At 40.7% G+C, this 11,889-nt stretch overlaps 1 protein-coding gene across 1 annotated transcript in view; it reads right to left on the bottom strand.

Annotated features, from left to right (window-relative positions):
* Positions 1 to 11,889, bottom strand: part of KANSL3 (KAT8 regulatory NSL complex subunit 3) — a 63,327-nt gene that overhangs the window by 3,507 nt on the left and 47,931 nt on the right. Inside the window, exons 18-22 of the mRNA XM_018574148.1 lie at positions 7,942 to 8,090; positions 4,642 to 4,763; positions 3,931 to 4,153; positions 3,088 to 3,209; positions 2,169 to 2,316 (exon numbers count right to left, since the gene is read on the bottom strand). Of these exons, the coding sequence (XP_018429650.1) occupies positions 2,169 to 2,316; positions 3,088 to 3,209; positions 3,931 to 4,153; positions 4,642 to 4,763; positions 7,942 to 8,090 (764 nt within the window). The remainder of the gene's footprint in view (positions 1 to 2,168; positions 2,317 to 3,087; positions 3,210 to 3,930; positions 4,154 to 4,641; positions 4,764 to 7,941; positions 8,091 to 11,889) is intronic.

The raw sequence follows: 11,889 nt of genomic DNA, 5'->3' as shown, positions 1-11,889 counted from the left end.
ATTTTTGATAATAGCAGTCATCAGCGGCTTGTGAGCCGCTGATGACAGCTATTAATTTAAAGGGGACAGTCTGCTGAACAGTTCTACTATAAGCTTATAGTAGAACTGTAAATGCCAGGTCTGTATGGCATACGGAGTTGGCCAGCTGGAAGCACTTTTGTAGGTCCGTATGCCATACGTCCTTGGCAGCGAAAGGGTTAAGGCATTGCAAGTCACAGGCATGACGGGATTTGTAGTTTCAGCACAGCTTGAGAGCCAAGGTTGCCTACCCGATATAGGTGAAAGTTTCTGAAAATGTTCTCCCAATTCACAAGACACTACTTCCACAGTAAGAGATCATAGTCTTAGTAAGCAGGACCCCTTGTGTTAAAGTGACGTCGCTATTTCCTAATGAACAGACAGGCAGGACATTGTTTGTATCAGAAATGACCTGATTTCACTGGATACTGTGATGGTAAACTTAGAAACAAACACTGTTGAAAACCTACACACTATGCGCAGATTAAAAGAAAAATGGAGAAAATCTGTTTCTCATAAAAATGTCACATAGCATGTATAATCATGTAAAAAAAAGTAAATACACCCCCATGTAAACTTAACTTTTTAAACAGGCAAATATTTGATCTTTATTTAAACAGTGCTTACAGATAAAGGTGATCTACCTAAAGAAAAACACAAGGAAAATTCAAATTTTCACTCATGTATTGACCAAAAATAGCAATATATGTAGTGATGTACTGTGGAAAAAGTACAACCTTGGCCTTAGAAGCTGGTATTGCCTCCTTCAATAGAAATTACTTCCTGATGGTGTTTTGAATAATTGCCCACCACTCTCTACCTTAAAACATTTCTTTCAGTCACAAGATGTTTGTGGGTTTCCTTGCATGGACTGTCCATTTCAAATCCCCACAACATTCCAATAGGTCTAAAAGCAGTGATTTAAATAGGCCAGTCCATAACCCTCACTTTATTACTTCTAAGCTATTCTTTGGTGGATTTGTGTGTGCTTTGGCTCATTATTATGCTAAAAGATCAATTTTCAAACCTTCAACTTTTGAATAGTTGGCTTTACATTCTCCAGCACATATTGATGCAATGCAGAACTCATGGTTGACTTGATGACTGCAAGCTGCTCAGGTCCTGAAGCTGCAAAGCAACCCTAGACTATAACATTTCCAACACCATGCTTCACAGTTGGTTTAAGATCCTTTTCCTGAAATGCTGTCTTCAGTTTGCACCAAACAGGTCTGTTACTGTGGCAAAGCAAGATTTTTTTCTTTGATTTGTCAGCCTGGTCTTTGCCTATATGTTGAATGGCAAAATGTAGTCTTATTTTATTGATCTTCTTGCACAGGAAAGGCTTTTTGATGGCACACCTCACACACAATTTAAATTTTGCGATCCTTCTGATTGTAGTTGCATGTATTATTGTGACACCAACTGTTGCAAGGGCTGCATGAGAATCCAGCAGTATAATTTTTGGGTTTTTGGAGACTACTTGTAGCATAAGATGGTCAGCTCTTGGGCTGAATTACTGGGCTGGCCAGTCCTGAACAAATTAGCAGTTGCTTAAAATCTACACCACTTGTAGATTATTTTCCTTACAGTGAAATTATTGATTTCAAAAGATTTGGTGATCTTCCTAAATCCCTTGCCAGGCTCCTAAGGATTCACTAACTTCTTTCTGAAGGCCTTAGAGAGCTCTTTTGATCTTGTCATGAGGACACCGTGCAGGTGAATATCAAAGCAACCACCAGACCGAAGATATATGAGTTTTAAATAAGACAAATTCCACCTGCAAACCCCATAATGAGGTTCTAATCATCGACACCCAATATGGAAGACCTTATTCTAATTTTCATGGATTCACCTTCCTCTGAAGGTACAGGTTGAAAGAAGATCTAATATTTGCTTGTTCAAATATGTCGAAAAAGTAAAATATTTCCATGGGGGTGTACTTACTTTTTCACATGGTTGTAAATACAGCGTAAAATAAAAAATATGCTGTCTGATTAGGCAACAAACAAATCTAGAAGATCCCACTTGACTCCATGCTGAGATTTATGTGGCAGGGTTTCAGACCTAGTAACTACTGTCAATCCTGGCCTTACTATCTTTCTCAGATCACCTCAAATCGATTATAGCTGGTGTAAAACCAGGCTTCTCACCTGCTGGAGGGGTTACCGCACGCACTATGGATAAGGACTTTTCTCCCGGAGTCCTGTCGCTGGCTGTCGCTACCTTGCACTGTTCTGCCACAGTAGGGGGGAGGAGTTTACTAGCAGAGACCATGGTGGAAGAGGAGGAGCCTAATGCCTGAAGATCACAGCAGAGACACAAGATCAAAGACCAGTTCATGCATAGCATACATGTCTTCCCAGTAAAATGTACATCTGGACATGTACAGCAGAACATGCTCATAAGAATTTTCTTTCCCTTATATTACCTCACAAGTATAAGCTACAGAATGACTTGTTAAGCAACACACCTGAAGTGTGGAAATTGACGTATATGGATGAAACGTATGTTGGTCAGTACAATTTCATTAATTGGCAGACAGGTACAGAGGCATGAAAGAGCTTTGATTAATAATAAGAAAACCACACATAACACCTGATCAACAAATATAACCCTCCAACCGCCCAGGAGCATGATCGTGCATACCAGTACAGAAATTTTTTAAAGGGAAGTATAGCAATGGGCAAACATCTAATCACAATTTTGGGGCGCTCATTTGAGCAACTTGTACACAAGCATCCTTATCCTGCAAAAGTATTTAATTAAATCCCGCTAAACTAACCTAAACTAAAGATTCTGAGACGTGCAGTTGGGTGCTACGTGTGCTTTGTATAAAGACAATACAAAAACATATCTTGTTTTACACTTAGGAATTTTCAGTACTTTCCAGTATCAGAGTACAGATTCTGAAAGGGAGGACAGTATTGTAAAAATGTTCCTATAATCCTCAAATAGTAAAGAAGCTAAATCAGGTAAGGTTCATTCGCACACATTGTTTTAATTTTCCCATAGCAGAACATCTCATAAGTGGTATAAAGAAAGATCTCAGACATGATTGGGATTTCATACCTGTTGAGAGGCATCATCTTGTCTGGCATGTGCCCCTGCACCTATACTGGCCTGACTCAGTGTGGTGACACGGCTGGGCTGACCACGTAGAGTTACTGTTATGGTGGTAGGTGCCTTCAAGCCTATGCAGAAGAAGAGACAGGTTAAATATGCTGAAGATAATGGCAGATGTAGAAGCCATTATCAGCTGCGTTACCTGTAGCTGGCCTAAACAGCACAATAAGTGCAAACCAAGCATCCTTGTTCTTAAATAAGTTTGTTTCTGTGGGGAGTGTGTGAGGGTTAACGGTCAATGGTGGCCATTCAATTAGCATTTGTTTCACGTTTGTAGCATTAGTGCTATCTAAGATTGTCCTGTGCCAAATTCAGAAAAGCAGTGTGACAGTTCTAATGCTATTACCCAGACGTGCAACAAATTCAGGTAGTTTGCAATAGTAACACTTTTACAGTAAGTTGTAATGGCTGTGAGAAATTCATAAAGCAATACTGCTGGTTCGGAGGGAAAGAAACTGGCGGTAAATAAGACCAATGTACCTCGAGGTCACCGGTGTACTAGCAACCAATCAGCCTCTGATGCACTATGTCATTGGTTGCTAGGATGACGCTGGCCCGAGGCCACCAGCATTCTAGCAACCAGCGAAGCTAGGCCCCGCAGCATCCTTGAGTCCTGTGCATAAGGTAGACCTTGCAACAAATTCGTAAATGTTTCTGACATGTGCATAAACTTGTTGCATTCACCGACATCCGTACTTGTGTATTAGTCAGTGCCAAACTTTAATTGCATGTATGAGTGTGCAGAGGGTTAATAACGACAACTAAACAAGGCATTATTAGCTGAAATACCTGTAGTTGGGCTGGTTAACTGTGCCAAGCCAGGGATACTACTAGCCAGTTTTGCCAGGCCACCGTTTGTGAGTAGCTGATGAATAGCAGTAGGTTTGCCACCAGAGGATGCCACAAGAGATGAAGAAGCAGTCACCACAGGGATGGTTCGAAGGATTGTCCCAGTTGCTGTGGTTATCGTTCCCAAGGTTTGGAGCGGAGCAGGGGCTTTAACTGCCATTGTCTGGGAAGGAAAATAAAACGGACTATAATAATTTTCTTTTATTACTAAACATATAAACAGCAAGGGATACAAAAACGATAAACAATTTATATTTAACAACATTAAAATAATGCAGCAAATTTTCTTTCTTTCTTTTTATTTTAAACTTCCACTAATGCTTTGCTCTGCTTACTCAGCAAAGTTGACTGGATTGGGTGGCAATTATTAAAAGAAAGTTTTAGTCCTTGTGAACAGACTCTCATATACACCAGGTACGCACCCAACAGGGTGCAGTGAGCCCCATAAACAGGACCTTCTTATCGTATTTAGCCTGTGGTCCATTTGACCAAGCAAAAATGTATCATAGGCACATAGAAAAATATAATGAGTATATTTACAATGGGTCTAATGAAAATGCTGCTTTAATGAATATACCTGAATTCATTTACAGGCACATTCGTACAGGACTGACAAATACCTCTGTTCTGTGTTTTGCCTGGTATATGTACCTGAGCAGTGAGTCCAGTGCCGATAGGGGTACTAGGAAGAGTATTAGATTTAGTTCCTATATCTTGTAGGCTGAAACTTAATCCTTGAAGGAGACTGCTGGCCGATGCTCCAGAGTTTGTTCCTGTAATCAAACAAGAGTACCTCGGGAAGTTAAGAGTAATATTGTAAATTATGTTTACCTCCAAGATGTCCCCTGCTAAATCAAAAACTTTCAAAACTCGCTCCTCGCTGCTGTGCACCAGTTGATCTTTATGCATGGTTTACTATCAGAAAAGGAAATGCATTACTGCACTCTGGACTACAGCAACTTCTCCTATTTATTGAATAGTAACAAGGGTCACCTGATCCTTTTCAATAACTAGGAAGGTTTGCTGCAGCCCAGAGTGCAGCGATTCATTTACTTTTCTGACAGATATGCCGGAGTGCAATGAGCCGAAATAGCATCCAGGAATTTCGCAGTGGAACCTGTGATGAACCATTCACCTTAAATGGTTTACATATTTTCCTGTGAAGCCTAATACTGGAGCAGTCACACCCACAGATGTCTATGGAAATTGCAAACAAGCAAGAGAAAACTACAGTATAGCGCCCAGATTAACTGCATTTCATACTTTGTGTAGGTCCACACATAGAAAGTAAACCACAGCAGATCAGACTGTGAAAGACAGAGTTTGTTGATTTGTTTCTTTTTATTATAACTTGGACACTTGTAACTTTTGCTGCTGTACCATGGATCCACTACTGGCTGTATCGGGGGCTTAAAAGAGAACTATGGGGAACACCTTTTTTTTGCATGTTTAGTTTCCCAATGATACGGTAGTACATTGTGCAATGTACTACTGTAAACAAAAATGCACCATAAGCTTACAATTCAGATATATGGTGAGAAGCGATCCAGACAATATTGTCGGGATCCTCCTCTCCCATTGAGTGACAGCAACTTGTAGGAGCTGCTGCTGGCTCATGAGAAGTTTATTCATGATAGGTCACAGGTCTACAAACACTTGCACATCCATCCTGCAATTTGTCCTTCATCCCCCCCTCCACACATACCACATCGTCGCCAAGACCGTCAGTTCAGCTCCATCCACGCCCCTCTCCCCTCCACTCTGCTGACTATCTCTTCTTCTCCCTGTGAATGTCTCAAGACAGCAGAGAGGGGGGGCGAGGACGGAGCTGTGCCGATGTGGTATGTGTATTGTCTGGAGACAGCAGTGTAGAGAGGAACGAAAGACAAACTGTGGGATGGATGTACAAGTAGACCTGTGACCTGACATGAATAAACTTGGATTGGATGTGCTCTGAGCTGCTGCGCCTGCACAGATTCTCAAGAACGCACAGCAGCTCCTATAAGCTGCTGTCACTCAAAGGGAGAGGAGGATCCTGACAATATTGTCTGGATTACTTCTCAGCATGGAGCTTAGCCCCACCCACAGTATATTACATTGAATTGTAAGCTTATGGTGCATTTTTGATTACAGGCGTACATTTTATAATGTACTGTATCATCAGGAAGCTAAAAATGCAAAAAGAAAAAAAAGGTGCGCCCCATAATTCTCCTTAAATACAGTAATGTGTGTGCCCAGCAAAAGTGTTAATGGATGCTAAAAATCAGAACTGAAACGCTTGAGAATAATTTGAAGCAAATACTTAAAACTGCAGGATTCTAAAAGTGCTTCTCCAAACATTTACGGAGCCCATTCACACATATATATTTAAAAAATGCATAAAGTTTACATACACTTTAAGCATTTGCATGGTTTACTGTATTTGTGCTTTGTGGCTTTTTTAAGTTTCTAGACATTGAGAAAACAAATTCACAGCTGGAAAATGGCTCATTGACAATTCACACAAAACAATCGGGTGCATTTAATCCCTTTCACAAATGATCTACCAGGGAGGAGTGTACAGTATTTTCTAAAAATACAATGCTGGTTCAAGAGCATATAAACATACGGGAAGAGTCTTGCTCACAAGAATGAGAAATATTTTAAATGCATTTCATATTCATTAAAGCAACAGTGTATTTTATGTTCAGTGTATGAATATTTGGAGTTATGATTGCAATGTTGAACTTAAAATGTATCTTAACTGGTTTGAAGTATTAAGTAAAAACATGTTTTTACTTTTGCTTAAAATGAGACCGGAAATACAGCAGACGGTAAGGGTAGGTCCCCACACTAAAGGGAAATTCCACCTAGACAATTGGTAACAGTTGCCTCCACCGAAACATTTCCCGTCACCTCTTGCTCAGGTGACTGGCGTAATATTTTGGATTTTCAATCCCTTTCTGCCTCAAAGACAAAAATCACTAGGACAGAGAGGAATAAAACCCAGATGCATTTCTAACCCTTTCTTACTACCAGAAAAAAAAAAAGTTTGTGCTATAGACATATTTCATATTGTTTTCACTGAAACTGCGGACATTGTAAAGCAGGAAGCAGAGTCTGCATATGTAATAAGCAAATGTGGCTGCTCCTACATGTACATAAATAATTACACATTAGACATAGAAACAAGGTTAATAAAACATTAACATACAAGATGTAAGATCATTTACATCAAGCTGACCTTACACGATTATGTAAAAAAAAAAACAAAAAAACTATACACCCCCTTTCAAAATACAAAACTTTCAGACAAGTAATATGGATGCAATCCCAGATATTTTCACAATATAACTGACAGATTAAAGGTGGCCATACAGTGATCAAATTTTGTCTGTTTCCTGCTAAATTGGCAGAAATACAACCTGTGGGTTGCCCTGCTGGCACCACATGGCTTAACAAACTTCGAATTTTCAGTTAACTTTTGTCAAAGAAGCCAGGTGTAAATGGTCAGCGGAACAGTGACTGCAGCCAATTATTGAGTATTCTGACAGCTGCTGGCAGAGTGCTATGGGGGAATTGAGTGACTTTTATCGTTTAGCCCCTGGGGCTTATCAAAAAAGATCTTACAGTGTATGGCTAGCTTAAGTATACTATAGCATTTGTTCAGAAGATGAAGTACTCAAAATATGCAGATCAGAAGAGCTCTGTCATCTGCACTATAAAGACAGCTTTTATGGATGAATGTGCATCTTTTTCTGTTGATGACTTCAATAAGGCAATAAAAAACCTTAACGTCAGGATGACGCAAGAATAAGGACAAAGCGGCTAATTTGGATGCTAATTTTGTTTTCTAGTGATAAACGGTTAATTTATTTAATTGTGAATCGTTACCTAACACTGTTAAAATCTCCTTAATGATATTAGCTGCCTGATATGTCACAGATGAATTACGAGTCAAACCAGTTTTACCTGACAATGTGCTAGACTGCTGGTTCTGCACTCCAGGGGGAATGCTGGATACCAGCCGGCTCTGGATGGAGTGGAATGCGCTAGAGGTTGATGTGCCGGGGATCAGACCTGAAACAGCGGAGCTTGATGAGGCATTTTCAGAAGCTAATCTGTGAACATAAACATAACTGTAGGTCCGTATGCCATACGTCCTTGGCAGCGAAAGGGTTAAAGAATGTGAAAACAATGGGTTCTGACGGAATAGTTAGCAAAGACAACAAACCTTTACTACAAAAGCTTAAAAAGGTATCTGCAGGGATGACCCGGAAGCAGCAATTAGGCACAGAACTAGGGCTGCAACAACCAATTGATTAAATCGATAATAATTGATGAGAATAGTTGTGAACTGTTCTCATTACCGATTAGTTGGGGGTTGGAAGAGAGAGAAAGAGATTTTTTTTAATACAACTAATCAATTAATTGAGAAAATAATCTACAACTAATCGATTATGAACCCATGGCAGTCGTTTTGCTTTTGCAATTCATTTTTGATAAAAGATGGCTTGAAGCAGAGAGTGCTTTGAAAGTGAAACAAGCTGAATGGGTTACTCACAGATGACTAGAATTCTTATTCTCATGATTAGGCTGTCAAATATGTTTGAAGGAAACATAAAATATCCAATAAAACACAATTTACATTTGAACAATCGTGATGTCACTTCTACACGTACTGAAGGTATTTTAAGATGAAATTCAGGAATCTCTTGTAAACAAAGTTAAAAGATCACTTAAATTATGGAAATGCCTTTAAACTTACCTTAGGGTAGGATAAAATCGTGATTGGTGATTTAAAATCTATGCAGATCATAATTTCTGCGTCAGTGATGGAAACTCCAAAAAATGTACCTGCTTTTGTGCACATGCATTATGACACATGGAAAAAACCCCTAATCCTAAGTTTGGTAGAATTTAATTAGAAAACCTCAAAAGCTATACTGTTTTTTTAAGAACCTCGCTAGAAGCTCACAGGGCATCCCAGTGCCAGTACAGCTATAGAAGTATCAGCATTTTGAAATGTTGGTTGTGTGAACTGTCAGTTTAAACGGACTCTGACTCCTAACATAGGAAGAAGGAAGGCTGGCATCTCAACTGGCTCCATGTTGTGTTTTACCGGAGCACCAGGAGGGTAATTTGCTTAAAGCTGCACATACACTTAGCAAATTTCAGCCAGTTCATGAGACACTGGCTGGCAGGGATGACCACCAGGCTGTGTGCATCATAGACCACCACTGGACTGGCTGTGACTTGTAGCACGAAGGAATAACTGATGAAGTACAATTTGCAGCAAGATGGACCACTATTATGAATGCAATGTATAGATTCAATTGTTAATAGTCCTTCTACAACTGGCACCAAAGAAATACCAGAAGGGGAATAATCTGATGTAGGATGGAAGCTGAATCCTGTGCCCAAATTATGGGCATTCCAGTATCTCCATATTCTTAAGACGCAGTAAATGAGTATTCAAAAAACTCACTGACCTCTGTAGCTGAAGGCACTGTGGAGCAATACATCCTCAAAATTAACAGCAAAAGCACTGAAGTCCTTCAAGTGATTCTCTCAGCAGCTCACCTCATCTTTCTCTGCTTCACAACAGTGACTCACTTTTTCCTAGCCTCTTATGTAAAAATACAGCAGGAGTTAGCAGAGGGATCAGAGATCAATTTTTGAGCTTCTGCTGTGAACTTTTTTTTGTGTGTTAAATGCAGGGAGCAGAGCGTGTGACTGCCAAATCGGGGGAGCTTCATACGACTAAACGCTACATACCAAAGTCTGAGACTCTGCGATAAGAGGTGGTCAAGGATAGGTTTTGGCAAGAAACCCTACATTCCAACTATAGGGGCTCCAATAGACTATTTCAAGCAGGTATAGGTAAGAGATGGCAAATCATAAGTGACTCAGACGTGGCCCAATGGTACAGGTGAGACAATTGCGAAGCAAGTTAGTATAAATGAAAATCAGGGAATACCAGTCCTCCGCTATTCAAGGGACAGCACACCGTCTCCCAATTAAGCTTGTGTCTCCCTTTACCCCAAAATAAAAGGTTTGAAAATGGCGTTGAGAATTTTACTGAACTTTAGTGGTATAAACAGGGGAAAATCATAGCACATAAAAGGATCTTGGGAAGAAGCACCATTTCAACAAAATTCAATCTACCCATCACACCAAGGGGCAACCGTGACCAGATTTGAGTTTTTGTTTTTACTAATTGGATAGGAGGTTCAAAATGTAATTTAGCAAAATCAGAGAGGGGTCTAGATATCTGTATGCCCAGGTAAGTGAGTACATCAGTCCTTGCTAAAGGAAGCATAGCTTGTTCTAAAGTAGGGGGAAAGCAGTCAAGGCATAGAATTTGGGATTTGGACCAGTTAACGGACAATCCTGAATGCTGACCATATTCAGTGATCACCTCAAGGGCCAAGGCAAGGGAAGGCCTTGGGTCTGCGAAATACAACAGGATATCATCCGCGTATAAACTTATCTTTTCCTCAAAGTCTCCAACCGACAGACCCGTGATGGCAGAGTGCGCTCCGATCCGCACAGCTAGGGGTTCCACAGCTAGCACGAATAGCAAAGGTGAGAGGGAACAACCATGCCTTGTCCCTCAGGAGAGGGAAAAGGGAGCAGAGATGTGATAATTAACTGTCAGGTGGGCTACAAGGTGAACATAAAGTAATTGGAGCCACTTAATGAAATTAGGACCGAAACCAAATCGGGCCAGAACAAGCCAAAGAAATTGCCACTCAACAGAGTCGAAAGCTTTAGCTGCATCTAAACGAACAACAACTCTGTCACCTAAACGGTCATGGGAAGCTTGTAAGTTAAAAAAGAGCCATCTAGTGTTATCAGGTCGTATTCTTCACAGGCATAAAACACGTCTGATCAGAGTGTATAAGGCTCGAAATGACCCGGGCCAGACAAATAAGAGAGCACCTTAGCAAGGATTTTAACATAATAAAGAAATGGGCATATAAGGCTCCGGGACATGAGGATTTTTATTGGGTATAGGAATTAGAATAATTAGAGCCTCTCGCATGGAAAGGCCAAGAAGCTCAGCATAGGTAGCATAAAATTCTATAGGCAATCCACCCGTCATGGGAGCCTTAGCATGGGCAAATAAGGTAATAGTCGTTTCTATCTCCAAAACCGCAGGAGGTACCTCCAGCATCTGAACCTGGTCAATTGAGAGTGTGGGCAAATCAAAGTGATCAAGATAAAGAGCAGTATCAGAGGAAGAAACGGGCGATTTGGAAGCATAAAGATCAGAAAAGAAATCAAAGAACTAGGACAGGACTATGGGTCAGATATCAGGGAACACGAGGAGGAAGTGAGGGAAACAAGCGATCTACCTTCCTGATTAGCCAAAAAAGCCAAGAGTTTGCTACAACCTTCGCCATGCTAAAACACTTTCTGCTGGTAGAAAAGCTTATAATTGTCAATGACAGTGTGGATATCAGAAACAATACGGGATAAAAGCTTAAGGTGATTAACCTTGCCCTTTGTTGGGGTATCTACATAGTCTTTTAGGGCTTTGCATAATGCCTCTTCTCCACGGTGTGTCACCTCCACAGAATCTTGTTTAATGTGATTAATTAGTTTGAATAGGGTAAAACGGCTGGTTTTCTTCCGAGGCCGCCACAGAACTGCCATCTTTGTCAGTGCAGCGGAACTCGTCGAGCTAGTTCACCATCTCAGAGTTCCGTTTTGCCCGCGACATTGCGGCAAGGAAAGTCCCCGGAATGGAAGAAAAAGTGTCCGTAGAGGAAAACCGGGTGTAAAATAGGCAGGGGCCTAGCTAGGATGTTAAACAGGATCCATGTGGAGCAGATCACTCGCATAGTACGTTTCACCTTATGCCACACCTTACCCCCCCCCCCCCCCCCCGTCATTTTTTTAAAAAAAAATGCC

Source organism: Nanorana parkeri, unplaced genomic scaffold, assembly GCF_000935625.1.
Source record: "Nanorana parkeri isolate BGI_ZX_2015 unplaced genomic scaffold, ASM93562v1 scaffold2769, whole genome shotgun sequence".
NCBI lineage: Eukaryota > Metazoa > Chordata > Amphibia > Anura > Dicroglossidae > Nanorana > Nanorana parkeri.
Note: the sequence above shows the minus strand (reverse complement) of the source record. Positions and strands in the feature narration are given on the sequence as shown.